The sequence below is a fragment of the Plecotus auritus genome, assembly GCF_963455305.1.
Source record: "Plecotus auritus genome assembly, chromosome: 4".
NCBI classification, from domain to species: Eukaryota; Metazoa; Chordata; class Mammalia; order Chiroptera; family Vespertilionidae; genus Plecotus; species Plecotus auritus.
In genome coordinates this window covers 106,150,379-106,173,247 of record NC_137775.1, presented here as the reverse complement: position 1 = coordinate 106,173,247, position 22,869 = coordinate 106,150,379, and the positions used below count along the sequence as shown (strand labels likewise).

Sequence of the window (22,869 nt, the reverse complement as noted above, 5' to 3'; positions counted from 1 at the left end):
TGGGACGTTTGCCCCACACGCCACCTTCGCTCTCGGCAGCGCCCGCCTTTTGCAGGCACCCCTCAGATGCCCGCTTGCTGTCTCTGGGTGGGATTCTGAAGACCAAACACCCACTGGGACTGCTAGTCCCCAGGAAAGGAGAGGAGGACAGAGAGGACCACGTGGGACAGGCCAGCCAGGCGCAGCGGTGAGGAGGGAACAACGCAGCTGGACAAAGTGGCCTGGAGACGGCGCAGCCCCCATCCTCACGCTGGGCCGCCTGAGGCCACACTGCTGACTTTTCTAGAAAGACAGTGAGAATGCTGTCGCTGCTGGGAACGGTCTCAGGCTTTAGCCTGGCTCTGATGCACGCCCGTGGTTTAGCTCAGAACAAAGGATTTGCTGCTCTGCTTCTCACAATGCGCCCTGCCATCCTCACCGCAGCCGCCATCGGCTCTGGGGTCGGCGTGAGCCTTGCAGAATCGGGGGCTAGTGACCGGGTAGCCCTCCCCCACTGAGAACAACCCGTGAGCCATGATCGCTTGCGACCCGATGCAGAAACACCTGGACAGGGGGACACACACCTGCACACACACGCACACACCTGTGTGCAGCCACACAGATGTTGCTTCCTTTCAAACACCTCTTTCATCACTTGAAGAAAACAACGTTTGTACAAAGCTGAGCGTCAAATGCCAGCTTCGTCAGTGAGGTGACCTGGACAATGGGGCTGCCTATTGCTGGCTGGGTACACCAAATTTGTGAGTCTCAGGTCAAAATGTGAGGACAGGGAGTGCTGCCCTCCGGGAGGACCAGGCCTGGCCTCAGGACCACTTTGGTGTGAAAGGGGAAATGAGTTTGGTGATTTATCAGGTGGAGCTAGCACCCGATGCAGATCCCACCCTCCACTCCCTGGAGCAGCACCACCCACAGCCCAGGCCTCCTCCTCCCAATGCTCCCGCCAACCGGGCCTGAAGACAGGGCCACTTCATCCCGTGGGGAATTGCCCTCCAGCTCGGGTTCTGGTTCTGATCCGCTGGGCACAGGGAGGGTGGCCCAAGTGCCTCCACCCTGAGACTCCCCTCCAGCGCAGGGCCAGGGTCCCAGCACCAGCAGGTCCAGGCCAGGGCTCCACTCACTCGCTCTCTGTCACGATGTAGCCGTAGGCCTCCTCGGGGGACTTGACCTCCAGCCGCAGGCCATGGCCGAGGCCTTCCTGCTCCTGCGAGGCCCCCGAGACCCAGCGCGGGAACTCCCCAAGCCCATGGGCCCTGGGCTCTGAATGCGGCCTCGCCAGCAGCTCTGTGGAGTAAGTCCGACTCTTCACATTCTCCACCCCAGCGGCGTCCTCCTCCGAAGACAAGGCGGCTGCGGGGCCCTCTGCCTGCTCGGTCCTGGTGGCAGGTGGGGCTCCAGGTGGGGCTCCAGGTGGGGCTCCAGGTGGGCGTTGAGACCCCGGGCCTTGCAGGACATCCCCACGGCTGAGGCTCACAGGACCGACCTAGTGGGAAGGAAAACCACGTGAGAGGACAAGCAGGAGGAAGGCTGTCCACTTGCCCACGAAGGGTGCTGTGAGGGTCACCCCGGGGTGAGGATGGCCGCGGCGTGCGGAGCTGGTGAGGCAGGGCTGCACAGCCTGTGCTGGAACCACATCCAGATGAGAAATCCTCAACCAAGTGGAGGGTGTGCATCAGAATTGGTCATAACGTTCCTCTCTCCTCCTTTCTCCCTCCCTCTCTCATGCACACAAACACATACCCGCTAAACCTCAACTTGTGCAATCAGTACAGGCTGTCAGCATCTCTATGTTGAAAATAACCCATATTGCCTGGCTGATGTTGCTCAGTGGTTAGAGTGTCGGCCTGCGCACCCACGGCTTGGGTTCAATTCCTAGTCAGAAAACATACCGAGGTTTTGGGTTTGATCCTGGAGGGGCACATGCAGGAGAAACTAAATTTTTTATTTGCTCAATTTTAGTGACTTTAAGGTCAAGCAGCCACACCACTTGGTGAAGGTGTACCTGTCAACGTCCCTATGAAATGCACCTTGGAGGCCAGCACACGGGACACGCACATATGATGCAGTGGGATCACATTACCACACACCCAGCCAGATGGGGAAATCCTAAGGCATGTTAACCTTCTTCTTTGTAGTAACCATTTTTTATATTTCTACAATGTGCCCACCCTATAGTAATTAATAAAAGGGTAATGTGCAAATAAACCGACCTGCAGAATGACCAGATTGGGGGCAGGGCCGGCCGGCAAACCACCCATGGTCCCTTGCCCTGGCTGGCCCCACCCCTGATGGCCCCCATCGGGGCGGGCAGGCTGGACCCCACCAGTGCACAAATTCATGCACCAGGCCTCTAGTATTACTATCAATCTGAAAACGGGCATTAGCGTGTATCTAAACATACACAACTTGCATGCACGGTCTACAGTTTTCTCAGTTTGGGGACTATGAGGTTTTTCCATCCTTTCCCCAAAAAAAACAACACAAAATGACCTTTGTATTTCAGGAACATTCTCCGCCACAAACAGAACAAAGACCGGCACAGTCTGCTTAGCGTGAAGCAAGTTGCAGAGATGTGCATCTTACCTCTCCATGACCGTGAGCATCGCCGTCCCGTGCTCTGGTGTCTGTGGAAGACAAGAGCATTATCAGAGTCCTGGTCAGGAACATCACTGTGAGTGTCGCAGCGTGCACGCCGCCACCGCGAGCCTTCTCTACGTGACGCCATCAGCCGTGTCTCCTAGCAAGCACCTCCTGCTTCGGCGCAGGTGCTGCGCCCGCACACTGCATGGAGGAGGAGCCCCAGCTAAATGGTAAGCGTGGTCTCTTGTACAGCCACCCCCGTTCCCCACCTGCGTGTGTCCGTGTCGCTCATACAGGAAGCACCGCCCTGCGGGAGTGGCAGTGGCTGTGGAAAGGGAAAGCGGAGCGTCCAACCTAAACCTCCTTGAGAAGGTATCTTCTGAACGTGCAGACGCGATATTCTCTGTGGCCATCACTTCTCTAAACAAGCATCCTGCCTGCAATGCCCCCAGCGCACCCCTCCTGACGCCTCAACAACCCCCCTGGACCCCCCAGCCCTCAGAGTGGGTGTCAATCTTTGAGTGCCCACTGCCTCGCGATGCCTTGTCCCAGGGGAGTTCCAGTATCTTTTCATATGCCCTCGCTACCATCGAGCGGTGTGTCCACTCCACACCAGCCTCTGTCCCAACCCCCAGACACGTTCACCCTCCACCCGTGCTTCTGGCACATTCTTTGTGTGCCTACTATGTGCATGACTGAGCTGCACGCTTCAGTGTGGCTCCAACGATTCTGAGAAGCAACCAGGCACAGAGAAGGCCAGTTGTCAGGGGAGTCTGAGCCCACTCACAGGTCCAGATGCTGTGTGTGTGTGTGTGTGTGTGTGTGTGTGACTGTATGTGCATGTGTGAGTGTGCATATGAGTATATGCACATATGTGAGTGTGCCTGAGTATATGCACATGTGTGAGTCTCTGTGTGTAAGTGCATGTGTGTGGTTGTGATTGTATGTGTGCATGTGTGTGTTGGGTGTACCGGGGGGCCTCTGCTCTCTCCTTGGAGCAGCCTGGAAGGGTGAGCCTCAGGCAGACATTCTAATGAACCCCTTTCACTTTATTATCGAACATTTGACTTGTTCACTAACACACAATCCAAACAAAAGCACTTCCTAGCCATCAGGCTGCTTCTGACTCTGCACCTCAGCAGAGGAACCTGTCTCTCCCCAGCGGGCAGGCTGCCTTCCAGCACAGCTGCTCTGCGCTCGCTCTAGGTGCCCACCGCTTTGTGGCCTGGGCCTTCCCGTCCACCAGTGTGAGTGCCAGGCATGGGCGCTCACCTCGCGCTCCCACCCCGCCATGGGTGCAGTCCCCGAGCACTGCCTCCGAGCTGTCCCCCGGCGCCCCGGGCTCTCCTCCAGCTCCTCCAGGGCCTTCCCACGCACCCTCTGCGTCCGTGGCATCGGCAATCACACCGGCCACCTTGTCCAGGTCCGGGGTGCTCAGAGTCTCCACAGAGGCCTGGTGCTCTCTTGGGTCCTCCAGGAAATTCTGAGTCCATGCTCCTAGAGGGCACACACAGGCAAATAGAGTGACCACGTGTTCAGAGCCTCCTCCAGCACTCCTCCCGCTGACGACAGGCACAGCTGGTGCGCATAAACATGTGTTGTTTGTTGAATCTGAATCCCACGTGACTCTCTGGTTACAACAAGGCTCAGAGTCTTTAAACAGTGAAAATGGATGTGGGACCCATGAAACACCTATGACCAAATTCATGGCCCAAGGAGGAGGATGGAAGCAGGGCCTCGGATGAAACAGCTGGAATTACGTGCCAGGGGAGGAGCCTGAGCAGCTTCATCGCCTTGAAAAATTAAGCGCCAACGGGATGCAAATCAAAGGGCCCTCCAAGAATCCCACTGCTTCCAGGCAAAACGCAATCACTCAACTCCGTTCAGGTGGAGGTGACACAGTCTCAAGTCCCACACACACGGTGTCCAGGGAGCAACAAAGCAACAGACATATGAGAACCAGAAAAGCGGGACATGCAGTCAAGACAAAAGGAGTCAACATCAGAGAGGGAAAAGGACAGCAGGAAGCTGCTAGAAACACAGGCAGAGCAGCAGCACCCAGCAAACCCAGTGAGAAACAGGCAATTCTGGGGGTGACAGGAACAGCCTGAAATGGGAAGCCTCCCCGCACAGGCTGGTGCGTGTGGCTGGGGGACAAGAAAGGGCTCGTGAGCCTGAAGGCAGGTGGTACTGTGACTGGAGGACAGAGCGAAGAGGCGGGAAAGATGGAATGGAAACCAGTGCCTGCAGGTAGTGCCAGACATGACACTGCAGCTGGAACCCAAGCTGGAAGGAGCGAAAGGGGCCAAAAAAGAAAGCTCCCCAAGTATCCACAACGGGTGAGGAACAGGAGCTTAGAGACTCAAGGTATCAGGAAGCTGCAAGAATAAATAGGAGAACGGTGCACAATGGCACTTTCAGTCAAAATGCTGACAACAAAGGTGAGGACAGTCTTTTTTAAAAATATATTTTTATTAATTTCAGAGAGGAAGGGAGAGGGAGAGAGAGATAGAAACATCCATGATGAGAGAGAATCATTGATCAGCTGCCTCCTGCAAGCCCCCTACTGGGGATGGAGCCCACAACCTGGGCATGTGCCCTTGACCGGAATCGAACCTGGGACTTTTCAGTTCATAGGCTGACGCTCTAGCCACCAAGCCAAACCAGCCAGGGCGGTGAGGACAGTCTTAGCAGCAGAGATTATATGCAGAGCAAAATGGTTGAGTGGGCGCTGACTTCTTAAGAAAAGTAGAGGTCACAGACATGTCAATATCTCTCAAGAATGACCTGTTTGATATAATACATGCAATTACATATTTGATAACATGCATATGAATGACATATTTGAAGTGTTCAAAGGAATAATGTTTAACCCAGAGGTCTATACCCAGTGAACATGTCTTCAAATTTAAGAGTGAAAGTTACTTTCACATTATAAAAAAAAGAGCTGCCCAACCAGTGTTGCTCAGTGGTTGAGCATTGGACCTATGAACGAGGAGGTTACGGTTTGATGCCCGGTCAGGCATGTGCCCAGGTTACAGGCTCGGTCCCCAGTGTGGGGTGTGCAGGAGGCAGCCAATCGATGATTCTCTCTCATCATTGATGTTTCTCTCTCTCCCTCTCCCTTCCTCTCTGAAATCAATAATAAAAATATATATATTAAAAAAGAGCTAAGCTAATCACCACCATCATCATCACCACCATCATCATCACCATCATCATTACCATCATCACCACCATCATCACCATCATCATCATCATCAACACAATCATCACCACCATTATCAACACAATTATCACTACCATCATCACCATCATCACCATCATCACAACCATCATCACCATCATCACAACCATCATCACAACCATCATCATCATCATCACAACCATCATCACCATCATCATCATCAACACAATCATCACCATCATTATCAACACAATTATCACTACTATCATTATTATCTTCATCACCACTATCTCTATCACCATCATCACCACCATCATTACTGCCATCATCACCACCATCATCATAAACACAATCATCACCACCATCATCATAATCATCATCATCACCACCACCATCACCATCAACACAATCATCACCACCATCATCGTCATTATCATCTTCATCATCACACCCTCTATCACCATTATCACCATCACCATCATCATGAGGAATTTACTGTGTTCCTTTTGTTTAGAGAGCATATAGTTCATTTAATTTCTGGAAACCAACTCTCAGATGTTTGCAATGACTCAGATATATTCAGAAGGAGTTTATTATTTTATTCTGTCCTCATTTGGTCCTCCACCTGGGAGCCACAGGCCTAATCCTATGTCAGCTTCCTGTCTGTTTTCACTGGGAACAACACGAGAACAGTAAAATGTGTTTCTCCATCCAACCAGGGGCCGTGGTCTGACAGCTGAGTGATGTGCACTGCTCACTGGCTAAATGAGGCGCTGAGCTGAGCTGCCACTTGCTGCCAGGAGCCCTGCCCAGGCGGGCTGTCAACTTTGTTTTCGCGGAACCTGCACCTAGTCCACCTCTCCCTCATTACACAAACACTGCCCAGTTAGTGTTGGTGTTAATTATGTAACTCGGTTGGTGGCAGGCTTGGCACTCAACTGCTTTCTAAAGAATGTTTCCTTGAGATTCACATTAACGTGAGTGCATGCTCAGCATGGTCACCAACAATGACAGGGGAGTAGCTGGGCACGTGCTGGTGGCAAATGCCAAAATGGAATATAAAACTGTCCAGGTGGGCTACTGTGCGTGGGATTGAAATCTGTCTCCATTAAGGGAATGGGCTGAACCAAGAGAGCACTGGGATTGGACTTAGAGAAACAGGTTCAGCACAGTGCCAGCTGCCGGACTTCCTGTGAGTAGGAAAGTTCTAGAAGGTAGATGGCCCATGTGCATGGTTTACATACATCTGCCGCTAGGAACTCAATTTATGATCAAACCAAGTGTATTTTACCACAACATTTAAAAATTTAAATACAAAAAGTGGACATGGCACTTTTCATTACCTAAGAGTAGCCGGGGTCACAGGCTGGGCCTGCATGATGCTCCCTAGTTGGGGAGGACTGGTGCGTGAGGCACTGACGGGACAGGAGAGGGAGGGTGCAGAGCTGCCACTGTCCCCAGTGGCCCTGCTTCACGCAAGGCACGGTCGCACAGAGAGCCCAAGGCGCAGGACAGCCACACGGATAGCACAGGTCTTGGCAATTGTGTGTGTCTTTGTATGTACTGTTCAGGTTCTGCGTGGCAACCATTTATTACATATATGACTGGTAATAAGGAACAAATAATTGTTAATAAATCCTATTTCCCGTAGTGACTGGGTCACAAAATGACAGGCTAACCTTTAGCAGGGAGCACTCCCCCTGGGGATGACCTGGGACACCAGGTCTGGAGCTGGGGAGCTGGACCCCACAATGTCTACGTGCAGCACTGCCACGCCGCACTCACTGTGACCTTTGTCCTTCCCGCTGCCTGCCTCATGCAGATCTTTGAGTTTTACGTTGCTTTAAAGCAGGGGTGGGAACCTTTTTCCTGCCCAGGGCCACTTGGATATTTATAGCATCGTTCTCAGGCATATAAAATTATTAACTTAAAAATGAGCCTGCTCTATTTGGTCAAACATTTAATTAACTCACCCCAATGCCTTGGCAGGGCCAGACCCAATGATTTCTCAGGCCTCATTCGGCCCGTGGCTGCATGTTCCCTACCCCTGCCCAAAGGCCTTGAAAGGGGACAGGTGTAAACCATGAATAAAGGACGAAGACCGTCTCTTTTCCCTCATGAACATTGGCCACACGCAGTGAGCCAGACCTGATGCGTCCATCACGTTGGAAGCACGTGGGCTGGGTTTTCCTGGAGCTCCACCTGGAGCTGCGGAAGGCCAGGGTCATGAGCCACATGGCCATTTTCACAGGCTCCGCCCTCCCTGCTCTGGCAGGCAGCCCTCTGGGCATCTGGGATGCGGGCTCTCCAGGGCCTCACCACGCTGAGAAGTCAGGTCATACCTGCCCTCCCCTCTGGCTTTCCTGGCCTCCGTCAGGTTATTTGAAGGGACATAGTTTTGTGGAGAGGCTGGGCGCCCTGTGCCTTCATGGGAATTCAGCCCTGGGCGTGACTGTGGACTTTTGCGGGGGAGGGGCGGGAGGGGAAGGGAAGGGAGGCTGTAAGGCCCTAGACCACAAACTTAGGGAGAAGTTCTGGTCCGTTTTCATTAACACAGAAGGCCACAGTCTATCCCTCCCCTGGCCCACACCCCTCCCTCCAGGATCTCAGTGAGCTCATCTGTGCCTCTGCGCCCCCTACAGGCTCAACATAGAACTGTGCACAATGCAGTCAGAGAAAGCTAGAATTTGGAGCTAAATGGCCACTTAAAACATTAATGGACCAATTAGCCAGAGTAACAAGTATATTGTGTTCACATCTGCCTTTTGGACAGCTGGCTCTTAAGAACTCCCACTCGGTCTCACGGGATCCAACGTTGGGCCAGCCACCGCCCACCCTCAAGCTGCTGCTTCCTTGTCAGGAAAATGAGGCTGGAAATAGCACCATCTTTTGAGGTTGATATGAAAAGCAAACGCGACCCTCTAAGTGGAAGAGTCTGGCACCTGCCGGCCCCTGGGATGCAAATGGTGCGAGAGGCACGTCACCAGCTCCCTAGCCCGTAGGGCCACAGGAGACGGGCACCAACCAGACATCACTGTGGGTCGTCCTGTGCGGCACGTCCTGGGAGGAAGGGCAGCGCAGCCTGGGGGGTGGCTGGGGTGGGAAGATCGAGCACTCCGACAGCCAAGGTGAAAGCTGCTCGGGGTGGAGTGGCCGTGCTGCTGACATGTGAAATGGGCACCGCTGGCACCGCCTCTTGCTGAACACGAAGGGCCAAGTCTCTGCCTGGACGGCCACGGGATATGGAGCTGCACGCTATCCTTGGGAGGCAGCCAGTAAAATCCAGAAGGGGAGAACTCTGCGAGACAAGTGAGCTAGCGAGCCAGTTTTCACAATAAATAAATTAAATAATAAATTGCAAGGAAAGAGAAAAGAGGGAGGAGAAACCTGTAGATCAAGAGGGGCCACCCTGGCCGGTCGCTCAGTGGGTTAGCGCGTCGGCATACACTAAGGTTGTGGGTTTGATCCCCGCTCAGGGCACATACTGTACAAGAGTCAACCAATGATGCGTCAATAAGTGGGACGACAAATAGACCTCTCTCTCTCTCTCTCTCTCTCTCTTTCTCTCTCTCTCCCTCACCCTCCCCTCTCCCTTTCCTTCTCTCTCTACCTCTTCCTCTCCCAAATTAACAAATAACAATTTAAAACAATAAAAATAAAAGATGTAGCAACCAACTCAGTGGACCTTCTTTGTAACTTGACTCAAAAAAGAACCAACTGTGAAGAAAGTTATGACAACAGAGAAATCCGAGTGCTGCCGCTATTCAATGCTGTGCAAACACTGCTGCGATTTTACTCCAGAGGGACGGCTGGTCAGGCTCCAGCAAGTTCGCACCTCTGGGCAAGGCAATGCTGCAAGTCCACAGGTGAAGTCGCTTGGTGACGGGGAGGGGGAGGCAGAGGGGGAAGCAGCAAGAGAGGCCAGGGCTGGGTGTGCGGGCTCATGGCCCACTCTCTGTTTCATAGTGGACATTTACGTGACTCCTCTAAGCACACGGGGCAGCTGGGAAGATGCTACATATGAAACTATAACCAACTTTGCAACACAGCCCAGTTCAGAGGGGCAGGGGACAGTGGAGAGCATCTGCGAAGAGGCTGTGAAGAGGGTGGGAGATGACACGTGGGGAGGGGTTCTGGACGGTGCAGCTCTAGCAGACGCGTGGAGCAGTCCCCTTTGCCCGGCACCAGGGGCGCTCGGCAGAGTGAGTGCTGTTGGTATTTACCTCTTCCAGTAGGGAGGACCGAGGTCGTCCACTGCGAGCTTTTTAAGTTGTGGGAGATGCCACAGGAGGGGAGGGCACTAAAGACAGGACGCCCAGCATCATCGCATGTACAGAAGCCGAGGGGAAGGGAGCGGGAGTCAACACCATGGACAGAGGCCAACAGGAGGAGGGGACCTTCCCAGGGTATGCATGGCAGGTGCCGAGCTGGGAAGGTGAATAAATACTGAGTTTAAGAAGGAAGGGAGGGAGGGGGAGCAATAGGCAGAGGACGGCCATGGGAGCAGAGAAGGCAGCAGCTAGCAGAGAACACCAGCCCCAAAGGGGAAATGCTGGTGGGAATGGAGCTCCCCGGGCACTGCCCCGTGGAAATGCCAACCCCACAGAGAGAGTGTGTCTGCAACGGTTCAGCCAGGGGCACAGCACACACCTTTCACTCGGCGACAGGCACAGGAGAAAGCAGCAGCCGCTCCACCCTCTCCCCACAGCCTGGCATCTCTTTCATGTAAACAGGTGGGGAGAGTCTGGCCCCAGAAACCAGTGGGCCTGGCCCTGACAAGCACTGGGTGAGCTAATTAAATGTTTGACCAAATGGAGCAGCTAATTGCTAGGATGATAATCTTGTATGACCCACGAATGAGGTTATAAATACCCAAAAGGCCTGGGCAGGAGAGGCTCCCCCACCCCTGACTTAAAAGGTGCCATAGCAGCTACATGGGGTGAGGGGCTTCCCTGAACAGAGTGAGTGCACACCTACACAAGCAGTGCGCTCCCACGACCCTCAGCAGGTGTCATCACCGCCTGTCCCCTGCTGGCGTCTATGGTTTGGAATCTTCAGAGGAGAAGGCCTGCTTTATCAGCATCTCACTGAGTGTGTGATGGCCTCAGGGAAGGCCTTCTGTGTGTCTTATGGAGGAGCAGGCATGGTCCCACCTCCCTCGGGCAGTCACACAGGACATAACTCACATGCCATCGCGAGCCCAATGCTGCGGCCGGCCACAGGGAAGGCTGCACGGCGCCAGCATCGCGCTGTGAGCGGCGCTGTCTCACCCTGGGGGCTTTGGGGACAAATACGCATAAACATGTGACCTGGGTGCGTGTGACCACAGCAGTGATGGGGTGTGTGACAGAGTAAACGCATCCGAGCCGACCTTCCAGAGCCCGTGCAGCATGTGGGGCGTCATCTTCAGTAACGTCACGAAACCGTGAAACTGCAAGGAGGGGTGTGAGCAGGGACAGCGTCTTCCTCTCCCTCCCGTGCCAGCCTCTGGGTCCATCTGGCGTGGGTGTGGCCACCTTCCCGCTGCCAGACACACAGGAAGCGCACCCGAAGGCGCCCTCCTCACAGGTGCCTGGCGTCCGCCCACCCCAGATGCGCGGAGGCAGGTGCTGGAAAGACGGAGTTGACAACAAACACCCCGAGAGGGGGTGAGGTTGACTCACCATCGCCGGTGCCCAGGGGCTCGGTGGGGTCTTCTGGAGGCGAAAACCGTTTTCCGTGTTTCCTCCAAGGCACACGCAGAAGGTCATAAGGCGTGAGCGGGCCCGCCTCGGTGGGCAAGGGGGGTATCATGGCCAAGTAGGCGATCAGCTGCCTGAGCAGAGTCCGCTTCTGGACCCCGCCGCCCCCCTCGGGGTTGAGTTCACCCGGCTGGAGCCAGCTGAGGGTCTGCAGAGGGCGGCCCATGGGGTGCCTGGTCCGGGAGGCAGGGGCGTAGGTCAGAGCAGATGTTTGGGGCACGTAGGTCAGCACGCTGTCGGCTGGAGGGCCCTCACCCTGCAGGGGCGGGAGAGAAAACAGCAGTGGTTGAGTCTCAGGCGTCAGCCACCCACCAGAATGGCCCTGGGCTGGGATTCTCAAGGTACTAAACAGCACCAGGCCCCGGATGTGCCCACAGCGCATGATCAGGGACCAAATTCCTGTCCACGTAGGTCGTGACATTGGTCATTGATAACAGCTTTATTGAGGTGATTCACACACCAGGAATTCACCCAACTCAGCTGTTTTGAGTGTAGCCACAGAGCTGGGCAAATGCCACACATATTCTACCGTCACCCGGTCGGATAACATCTTAATCACCCCAAACGAAAACCTGCACCCCAACTCCTCCCACTCCCAGCCCTGGAGATCGCCCTCTCCTTCCTCTCCTTCCATCCCTGAGGCTCTGCCGGCTCCAGGCGCTTTGCGGACAGGACCCACCACAGATGGGACACACCACGGGAGCCTATGTGGCTTCTCTCACGCAGCATCGTTTTCGGGGTGCACCCCGCTGCGTGTCAGCCACATTCTCTCTCGCAGCTGAACACTAACCGGGAGAGATGCAGCACCTTGTGCTTATTCGTTCACTAACTGCCGGACGTGGGGTTGTTGCCACTTTGAGGCCCATCTGAATGCACTGCTATGGGCGGCCGGGGGGCCTGTCCGTGGGACTGTGTTTCTATCCTCCCACGGCTCCCAGCATGGCTGCGCATTCACACGCCCCCAGCAGCAGGCTCCAGGCTCCACCTCAGCTGCTTGTGCTGCTCCGTCTTCATTTTCATTCTAACCAGCCCAGCGGTTAGGAAGTGGTCAGACTGGGTATCACATCACGCTCGTGTCCTGCGCCTTCAATAGCACATTCTACCAGGGAAGTGCCAGCGCCTGGCTGATAACCACACACAATGTAGCGTCCACGCCTGAGCAGCACAGCCTTTCCCTGGGGCCACCATGCCTCCTCCTCGGTTCATGGCTTCCCGGGAGGATGTCAGCATCCCCTTGCTCCCAGATTCCCCTGGGCCAGGGTCCCAGAGCTGCAGGTCAGGCCTCCCTCCTCTCCTGCATGTCACCGCCCAGCCCCAGGTTGCACAATTACGGACAGAAAATGCCAGGAAGGCCTGGAGGCCGGAAGGCCAGTGCCAGCAAACACTGAGTGGATGAGACGTTTGTCTATACACTGGTCCTTCATGCTCATCAGATACTCTCTAGTGTCAAGGATCCAGAACAAATTAGGAACCCAGACTGGGCCATCTTTTGACCACACAGCAAACTTTTTCTCCAATTTGCTTCATAGCCTGGAGGCAGTGCTGACAAGCACGCCGATCAAGAGGTGTTTGTGGCTGGCATGACAGAGCACACGGAGTGGGCCTGTTCACAGGCGTCCTAATGAGCTGGCCCCAGGATGGCCCTGGACAACAGTGAGAGTTGGGAGCTGGTGGAGAACTCAGAAATCCCTGCCTCCGGCTCATTACTGGAGAGTCAGGGTTACTTCACCATGGTGTCCTGTTCTCGGGCCATGGGGCAACTCTCTCTCTCTCTCTCTCTCTCTCTCTCTCTCTCTGTGTGTGTGTGTGTGTGTCTGTCTCTGCCCCTGTCTCTCTGTCTCTCTCTGACTTTCTCCCTCTCCACCCACTTATTCTCTCCCTTTCAACACAGTGACAAGGTTGTCAGTGCTTAATGGTGTTGAGGCTCTAGGTGCCCGCCCACGTGCAGGGGTGAGGACTGGAGGTGTCACTCTTGCTGACAGCGCCGTCATCAGGACAAAAGGAACGCCCGCTTCAGAGCCTCATGCTGGTCCCGCTCTGCAAGGCGGCCGTGCCCTCTGCAGCCGAGACACAGAGCTCTCCCAGAGGGAAGGTCAGTCCCCAGACAGCTCGGAGAGTCCCCGACGCCTGCGGTGGGAAGGGATTGAGTTCTAGGCCACAGGACCGATGAATTTTGAGAAATTTGACCGTCAGATGTGGCGGGTATTAGACTGTGGCCTTCTGCACGGGATACTGCATCACGCAGCCTGGGGTTGCTCTGAGGAGACGCCACGAGGGGGGAACGGCTGTTTCTCCCGCCCCCTGCACCACCTCCCCCCTCACCACACTCGCCCTGATTTACATGTGTCCTCGCTGGAAGCTGCACCTGCAGCCCCGGACCCAGCCAGGGAGCAAAGGGAATGGTCGGAGCAGAGAGCTGTGTCCATCTGTCTGCACCTCGGGTTGGCGAGGTCACAGCGAGGCCAGGCTTACGCTGCCGGGCCAGGCTGGGCTTCAGCTCTGCCTGTTCGCATCCTTGTTGATCCTGAAACCACCCTGCGGTGTGGACACACGCTCCCCACTTCGGGTGCGGAGGCATGAGGTCCCGCAGGCAGGCAGCAGAGCCGGGCGCGGCCCCTGGCGTGTGCTTCGAGCTGTGCCACAGGGACTGTCTGGGCTGGAAAACAACACAAACCATGCTCAGCTGAGCTTGGAGGAGGGGATGCGGCGATCTTGCTTTGGGCTTAAAAATAAACATGAACAAGCTGGACAGGAGTCTCCAGGTTCCGAAGTCAGCTCAGCCCCAGTGGAGGGTTCGCATTGAACATTCCACGCCATCTCTCGTCTCCGCCCTCAGTATCTTGTTCTGTAAGATGTGGTCACTGACAGGAGGGCCAACTCATCACTGAGCCCTCAGGAGCTATTTCTGATCCCATTGCCCGTGTCCAGCACTCCCGCCGGCTCCTGCGCTGCCTCCGCTCTGTGCAGCGTCCACTCGCTCACGCAGGTCCTCACTGCTCCCTCAGTCCTGCAGCCCATTGGTCTTCATTGTATTAACATGGCCCTTCCCGCTGTCGCAATAAGAGTCACACCTGGGTTTTCTTCTGTTGCCTCCTCTCTCGACCATGAGACACATCTTCTTTCTTTTCCCTTCACCTTCCCCAAAGTCTGACTGGATGCTGACATTTTGTATAAAAGAGCAACAGAGAATGAAGTGAATATTGTTTACCCCAAACAACGCACAGCCCTTGCTCTGCCGGTCTGCTGACATGGGTGCTGAGGCCACACGATCTGTGGCGAGGTGGGCGCTGACGTGGGCACTGAAGCTGTACGATCTGTGGCGAGGTGGGCGCTGACGTGGGCACTGAAGCTGTACGATCTGTGGCGAGGTGGGCACTGACTCTGTGGCCGAGTCTCCTGGCTGCAGTTGGTTGAGGGCAGGATCAGGGCCTTTTCTTCATGGGCTGGGCTCTGAGGATCCTGATGCTTTGCAGGGGCTGCTGGTGTCTGGCCCCTGAGGCCTCTCTCTGACCACAGAGTGATGCCAAGTTGTCTCCCATCCTGCAGCCTCCACAACAGATCTTCCTCCCCGTGATGCCTGTCCCAGGCCTCCAAGGCGCTGGGGCGGCTTGGAATACCCTGCAGCTCCCGGGAGTGTCTCCCACCCCTTCCTCCGCCCCCTGAAAGGGGTCTAGAGCAGGTTCCCATTGACACAAAGTGAGCTTCTACCCGGGGCCAGCGCGGTGCCCAGACCCAGCACCTACATGGTGCCCGTGGAGGGCAGGGTGCGGGAGGAGTGGTTTCAGACGGGGACCGCAGGGTCTCCCCGGGACAGGCCTGGGAGCTGGGCAGGAGGTCCCCTGGCCACCCAATCCCGGCCAAATTCAGTTCCCGTGTCCTTCCTGCAGGGGAGCGTCTGCTGCCGTCCCGCCCCTTCCCCACGGTGGACCCGACACTCCGGCTGCCCCGGCGTCCTGCTGAGTGATCGATGGGGGCTTCCTAGGGCTATGGCCTGTCCCACGGAGGACACCCTGGGGACCCCATTCATCAGGCTCGGCATCGAGGGGGGGCAGGCAGCCACTGCTGGACTTGGGGACCACAGGGACCCTCTGTGCATCACACCTCCCCTCAAACACCGCCCACCGCCTAGACGGACACATGAGAAACCAGGAGACGCGGCTGAGGACTAGAAGGTGCTCCTTGCGAACCTGCAGCCCTAACTGACTGGGTGGTGGGCACACATGTACAGGCCACGTACCATGGAAACATACTCTTGAAACCTATTGATCCCATTAACTAATATCACCCAATACGTTTTTAAATCTCGAAGAAAAAGAATGCCCCCTCCCTATCCCCCAGGTGATACCTAGCCCAGACCCCAGAGCTGTGATGTCACCTGGGCTGCCCGCCTGCCCTGCTGCATCCTCGGGAGCAGGTCCAGGGCCACAGCCTGGGGCAGGGCCTCCAGGGACAGCAGGGAGTGCTCCAGGGCCGTGGCCAGCATGCGGTCGCCCTGTAGACCAGGCCTCCTCTTGTCCTCGGCTCTCAGCTTCCAGCTCCTGAAAAGAAAAAAAAAAAAAGAGTGCTCTGAGCCACCACCCACGAGGGGGTCCGTCAGCCGCCAGGCTCTGCTGGGCCTGCTGGGCCGTGGGAGCAGCACAGGGACGGAGGTGGGGCGCACACAGCTCCATCACTGCAGCGCTACTGGCCACTGGGTTGCTAGGCCACAGACCTGTGGGTCCGCGAGGGAGTCGCTGACCGGATACCCCCTGCCCTGTGCCTGAGCGTCAGCACAGCCTTCAGGTTGACCTGAAAACACACCCACAGCCAAGCTCATCTTTGTTCCCAGTGCACCCCCCGTCGACAGGCCAGCTGCTCCGACTCCCACCCACCCGGATCTTTGGGAAAAGTACACAGACTTATTGCTAGAAACGCCAACCATATGCTGGTTCCCTTGTCATTCACATCTCAGCTCGAAGGTGCCTCCCCAGCCACCCGATGTGAAGGGTGTCCCAGTAATGGCTTATTAGAGCCTCTAATTCTTTAGCATCTATGATGAGCTGACAGGACCTTCCTTCCATACATGTGCACTTTCTATTGCTAGACAGCCCTCCATTAGCATGTAGGCTGCCTGAGAGAAGGGATCACATTTTTCTGTATTTTCCATTTGTGGCTCTAACCCCAGAGTTTACAACAGAGCCCAACTCCCCGTAGGTAGTGAAAAAATATGTGTTGACTGAATAAATGAGCTTAATTCATCCACGAAATTCTGGGTTCCTGTAGAGTGAGCTCAGCCGCCAGGATTTCACATTAGCAACCTGTTAAATGGCACTTTTTCTAGGGCTGGACACGTGTCTCGGGAAACCTAAACCCCATGAGGACAGAGCACGGCTGGAACAGAACTGATGGCTCAGGGGAAGTGAGTAGTGCATGCTGTGGAAATAAAACTTTTAAGGAAATAAAATTTTTTTAATTCTATAAAAACAACCACAGATGTTGTTTGGGCAGAAGGAACTGGATGTGTATCTCTGTCAATGACACAGCCTCACGCGGTGCCTCTCCAGCATGGCGCCAAAGGCTGCAGCGGTTGCAGAATAACGAGTGAGTGTTCCTGACATTTGCACAGCCACACTGAGGGCTTGCACACTAAATGCACTTGGTCTTCATGTCAGCAAATACTGGGTTTCAAAACGTGTCATTTGCATCATCTCCCAGAAGTACCACTGCTGAACAGGAAATCTGATGCCCAGGACACACTCATGATGTCAGCATGGGGCCCAGGGAGGGGAGCCAGGGGGAGGGGGCCCAAGGGGAGGGGGCCCAGGGGGAAGGGACACAGGGGGAGGGGGCCCAAAGGGAGGGGGGCCAGGGGGAAGGAGCCCAGAGGGAGGGGGCCCAGGGGGCAAGGGCCCAGAGAGAGGGGACCCAGGGGGAGGGGGGCTCAGGGGGAGGGGCCCCAGGGGGAGGGGCCCCAGGGGGAGGGGCCCCAGGGGGAGGGCACGTGTTCCTGATTTCCTTTCATTTAGTCCCATCCTTTCTCTGCCGGGTTAGTATTTGGCTTTTAAGTAATAATTTGATTTTCACTTGTTCTTAAAGAATACCAAATGTGACAAAGTTTTATGCTAATTTCAGAAGATGAGGTGTTTGATGCAGAAGCTCCCTGCACAGGATGGACTTGGGAAAGGTGAGAATGCAGGAACGGGAGGCAAGACTTCGGGGAGCAGGGGCAGCCGGTCCCCCCGAGAAGGCGTGGGTGGACTCCCCGTCCAGCCCTGGGCAGTCTGGGCCCCAGAGCCGTGTGGATGGTTGGGTCCGTGAGGCTGGCGCCTTCGTACCCCAGCACCCCAGGGCCTGTCCAGAGAGTCCGGCGTGGGCGCTGTGGGTCTCCTCCGAAGATGCACCAGCCCCCGGGACGGTCAGGGCCCAAGGTCTTGGCTAGGCTGCAGGGAACCCGTCCAACTCTCCTGGGGCTGCCCCCTCTAGCTTGTCTTCCCAAGAGGTGCCCAGAGCCCCAGCCTGGGTGTGACCCATCCAGACGCCCACAGCAGCCTCAGCAGAAGGCACCTCAACCCCGTTTCACAGTCAGGAGACCCGGCCTGGTAAAACGGGGGTGCCAACTCTCAGTGTCCCCCAAACTGGGTTGCTTCCTGGTCTGGAATCTGGACTCAGGACTGGAGTCATGGGCTGGGCAATGCGCACCTGGTTGCAGCCAACCTGCCACCTGCTCACCACCACCTCCCCAGGGACCACGACACCTACCACACGCCGAGGGTGCGGGGTTTCAGCCCTCCCCAAGAGCAGAGCTTTGCCATGAAGACTCTTCATTCGCGTTCAGGAGAGATTTGGCCGTGACCACAGGGTGAGACCCCACACCTGTGCATCTATATGTGTCTCTGTGTGTATGTGTGTGTGTCTGTGTATTTGTGTGTCTGTATGTTTGTGTCTGTGTGTGTATGTCTGTGTGTCTCTGTGTGTATGAGTATTTGTGTGTGTGTATGTCTGTGTGCCTATGTGTGACCATGTGTACGTGTGTCTGTGTGTGTCCATGTGTATATGTGTCTGTGTGTCTACCTGTGTGTGTGTCTCTGTGTGTCTATCTGTGTGCTTATGTGTGTCCATGTGTATGTGTGTCTGTTGTGTCCATGTGTGTGTGTGTCTGAGTGTCTATCTGTGTGTGTCTGTGTGTCTACATGTGTGTCCATGTGTATGTATGTGTGTCTGTGTGTCTATCTGTATGTCCATGTGTCTGTGTGTCTATTTGTGTGTCTGTGTGTATATGTGTGTGTTTGTGTGTGTTTCTGTGTGTCCATGTTTATGTGTGTATCTGTGTATGTATTTGTGTGTATCTGTGTGTGTCTTTGTGTATGTATGTGTCTATGTGTGTATCTGTGTGTCTGTGCATGTGTATCTATCTGTATGTGTGTATGTGTGTGTCTGTGTGTGTGTCTATGTGTGTCTCTATGTGTGTCCATGTGTCTATGTGTGTATCTATGTATATGTGTGTGTCTATGTATATGTGTATGTCTGTATCTGTGTCTGTGTGTCTATATGTATGTGTGTGTCTGTGTGCATGCATATTTGTGTGTGTTCATGTGTATATGTGTCTGTGTCTATGTGTGTGTGACTGTGTGTCTATCTGTGTGTATCTGTGTGTGTCTGTTTTGTAGGTGCTGAGTGAGCTGTCTTACTGCAAACAAAGGACCCATTTGCTAATATCTGTATCCATGTTTAGTGAGCAGGAAATGTTTCAAGGATTTTTCATGCGAACGTGACAGTTTGTTACTCGCATGGGGTCTTCACTGTGAGGTGGAGTGAGTGCATTGGGTCCAGGTGGATGTGTGACTCACGGGGTCCAACCTAACGTGACGGAGAGCAGGCTTGGCAGTGTGCTCACGTGGAACGTCCAAGTCCAGAGCAGATCACTGGTGTTGGGTGTGCAACCGTATGTGCCTCACAGAACTGGGCCTCAGCACAATTTCATATTTGTGTTTCATGCCTCCATTGATAAAACGCTCTGCTTTTATTTCTAATGACTTTTTACGTTCCATTGGCTCGCTCTTAATAGGCACCTAAATTGTCCAGAGCTTTACAGATCTCTGCACCTCAAACCATGGCTATAGGTTCCCTGACCGTTTTTTAATGGATGGAATCTCATGTCCTGTGTTGTTAGCGTCTAATTTAACTGAAGTCAATTTACTCCTCTGGTACTGTGTCAATTTTTCTCACTAATTGCTAATCAATGCAGACAGAGCCGGTCCCTAAATGTGCCTTTAAATTGTCTTATTCATCTTCCTGAGTTCTCCACCGACTTGTTTGTAACACTGTATCCCACGATGAGAGTGTCCATCACTGGGCTGAGCAACATTGTAGCTATCAGCTTGCACACCGACTCCTGCCCCCTCCTCTGGCGTGAAGTAGGTCAAAACTTTGTACGTATCCACCTTCTCCTTCAGGATTAAAACCGGTTCACACCTGGGCCTCCACAACTCCCTTTCCCACCCTGGGCACTGACCTTCAGGCTCCCAGTAACATGAGATGCTTTAAGCTCCCCCCAATTATACACAACTTCTTGGCAGAGGCCATGGAGCGTATCTCAGCCCTTTTCTCACTCACCCCAACCTGGTCACTGGTCACGGGGGCCCTATCAATAGTCACACAAAACCCGACGCGTGGCTTCACCCTCCTTGGTGTAACTGCCTCATCACATCCTGCTCTCAGGGGCCTTAGCAAAGGGCCCTCGGGGTCCCAGGTCCTCGGCGTCCCCTCTGCTCCCAGCTCCACTCCCTCCAGAATAATCAGCGCGTTGCCAAGTCTCCACATGGCGCCCGAAGACTGTGCTCCAAGCCAACTCTGCGCCCTGGGCCCCTGGTTTGGGGCTTGGCCTCCCAGCCCGCAGCTGTCTTGCCTGAGAACCGAGGCCTCTGCACTGGGGCGGTGGAGGCTTACAGACCTGCTGAGCTCAGGCACCTGGGCGTGCCTGCGGGAGGGAGGCGTCAGCAGGACTCTGCGGGTGTGGTTGCTCCTCTCCTCACTCAGCCATGTGAGGGGCTGTTCACGCTCCTTCCTTCCTTCACTCCACAGACACTGGCTGATGAAGGGCCAGCAGGTGCCGGGAGGCCGCCCAGGAGGGTCGGGGGAGCGTGGAGAAGGCGGACCCTGAACAAGCTCCTTGTCGCACTCCACACTCTGTTCTCCATCACGTGCTGGACAGAAGATGCGGCTCCTTCCATTGACAATGACATAGACCCGCGACCTGAGAAGCCCTGGAAAGCTAGACTCTGCTGCAGATCGAACTGAAAGTAAGATACAGAGTCACAAACGCTGTGATGATCAAGTCGACCCAGTCACAGTCCACAGAGGCCTACGACTGGGCACAGGACCACGTGTCCCCGGGGCCCAGGGCAGAGCCGCTGCAGAAAGGGGAGCCCTGACAAGAGGCCCCGCGTGGAAACGCTGGCAGCTGCCAGGAGGGCATGGGCACGGCCTTCGGGGCTGGCGTCAGGATGCGGGCGTACAAAGCAGATGTCAGCAACGGAAGGAAATGCACGGAGACTGTTTTTGTCTGAGAAATGTCAGTAAGTCAAAGTATAACTAAGGATATTTTGGTTTTGAGTCATATAATAAAAATATGTATTTCTATGTAATTATGTCTATAAACTGTACATGAAAACCTCAACTCTGCAGAGTGGATACCATAGCTGTTTGAAGTACCTATTGAAACGTAGCAAAAATAGGGCATAAACTAAGCCACAAAGAAAACCTCAATGTTTCTGAAGAGTAAAAATTGACCAGTCACGTTCTCTGACTAAAAGGCAGTAAAAGACACTAATTTAAAGTTTCAAAACAACATATAATGTTTTTAAAACGCAAACACTTCTTGTTCCCACAGGCACAAAATGTCAATCAGAGATAATTCTAAACCAGTGGTTGGCAAACTGCGGCTCACAAGCCACATGTGGCTCGCCAGCCACGGTTTGCCGCTCTGTTGACTAATGAGTTTGCTGACCACTGACCTAGACTCCCGATTCCAATAATTACAGGCTGTTGTTCCTTGTGATTAAGCCCCTAAACAAAAGCAAATGAGAACAGAGCGAGGGTGCCCCCACTAGCAGGTAGCCAATGCAGAGACTGAGCAGTTAATGAGTGAGTCAGATAAAGGGGCTACTTTAAACAAGGGAGTAAATAGGAGCATGAACAAAATGCACAATTCACAGCCACTTTCAAGAACAGCAGCCTAGGGCTGCAGAGGGGGAGCCCAGAGCTGGTTTGGTTCTCTCAGGAAGCAGGAAGCGCGCTGAAGGGCTAAGAGAGAGTGTTTAAAGAGGACTGAGGAGCACTGCCCCGCACCTGCTGCCACTCCTCCTCCCCACACCTGCCGCCACTCCTCCTCCCTGTACCTGCCACTCCTCCTCCCCACACCTGCCCCCACTCCTCCTCCCCACACCTGCTGCCACTCCTCCTCCCCTCCCCACACCTGGCACCACTCCTCCTCCCCGCACCTGCCACTCCTCTTACCCGCACCTGCCACTCCTCCCCGCACAGCCCTGAGGAGGGGCCAGTCTCTGCAAAGGGCCAGCGCAGACAGCAAGGACGGCTCCTGTGCTCCTGAAGGACTCAGGAGACAATGGAGCTGTGGGTCACCCACAGAGAGATCCCCGGCGAGAACAGCATGGAGCCACCGCCTGGCAGCTGAGGCATGATCCGCAGAAGTTTCACGAAAAGAGGAAAACGTGTCTATTTGTGCCGCGATCCCCTCACCTTGACGCCCGGCTGGGGTCGGAGCCAAGGGCAAGGCCAGGATGGTTCCTCCAAACCACAGACCGTCGCCTGGGCCAGGCCCAGAGAGAAACAAACACCCGGGACAGGAATGGAGCGGGTTCAGTACCTACAGGACTCAGAGTCCACAGGCTTGCTGCGCAGACCCTGAGCACCAGGCAGCCAGGAGGCAGGGCACTGGGACTGGCTGGCGCTGCCCGCTGCCCACAGGATGGGTGGAAGGGTAGAGAGGACCAGCCAGGGCTCCTGTGACTGCGCAGGGCGGGGATGGAGGGGACTGGCCAGGGCGCCCCCACGGGGCTCTGCTTTGTGAGTTGGATGATGGGCTTTTTTAGGCTCAACTCGCTCAAGGAAAGAATTAGAAATGCAGCCGGAGGGCCGAGCCCGCACCCGCTCGCAGCTGTCCCCAGTGCTGCCCACGACACAGACAGGAAGCACTTCTATAAAACATGATACACTGCAAGTTAGTAGCCTTGGCTATAAAGACTCTATATGGAGAGAAGCAAAACTGACATAGACCAAAAATACCTCTCCATGGGAAAAAGATCAGGGAAGTCATAGAGAAGAAAATTGCAATTCCTAATACGTATATATATTTTAAGTTTATCT

General features: G+C 54.8%; 1 protein-coding gene across 1 annotated transcript in view; it reads right to left on the bottom strand.

Moving 5' to 3' along the window:
• The window catches only part of PTPRN2 (protein tyrosine phosphatase receptor type N2), a 458,587-nt gene that overhangs the window by 246,080 nt on the left and 189,638 nt on the right, over nt 1-22,869 (bottom strand). The window contains exons 5-9 of the mRNA XM_080665141.1: nt 15,881-16,043; nt 11,428-11,761; nt 3,850-4,074; nt 2,581-2,621; nt 1,119-1,480 (exon numbers count right to left, since the gene is read on the bottom strand). Of these exons, the coding sequence (XP_080521267.1) occupies nt 1,119-1,480; nt 2,581-2,621; nt 3,850-4,074; nt 11,428-11,761; nt 15,881-16,043 (1,125 nt within the window). The remainder of the gene's footprint in view (nt 1-1,118; nt 1,481-2,580; nt 2,622-3,849; nt 4,075-11,427; nt 11,762-15,880; nt 16,044-22,869) is intronic.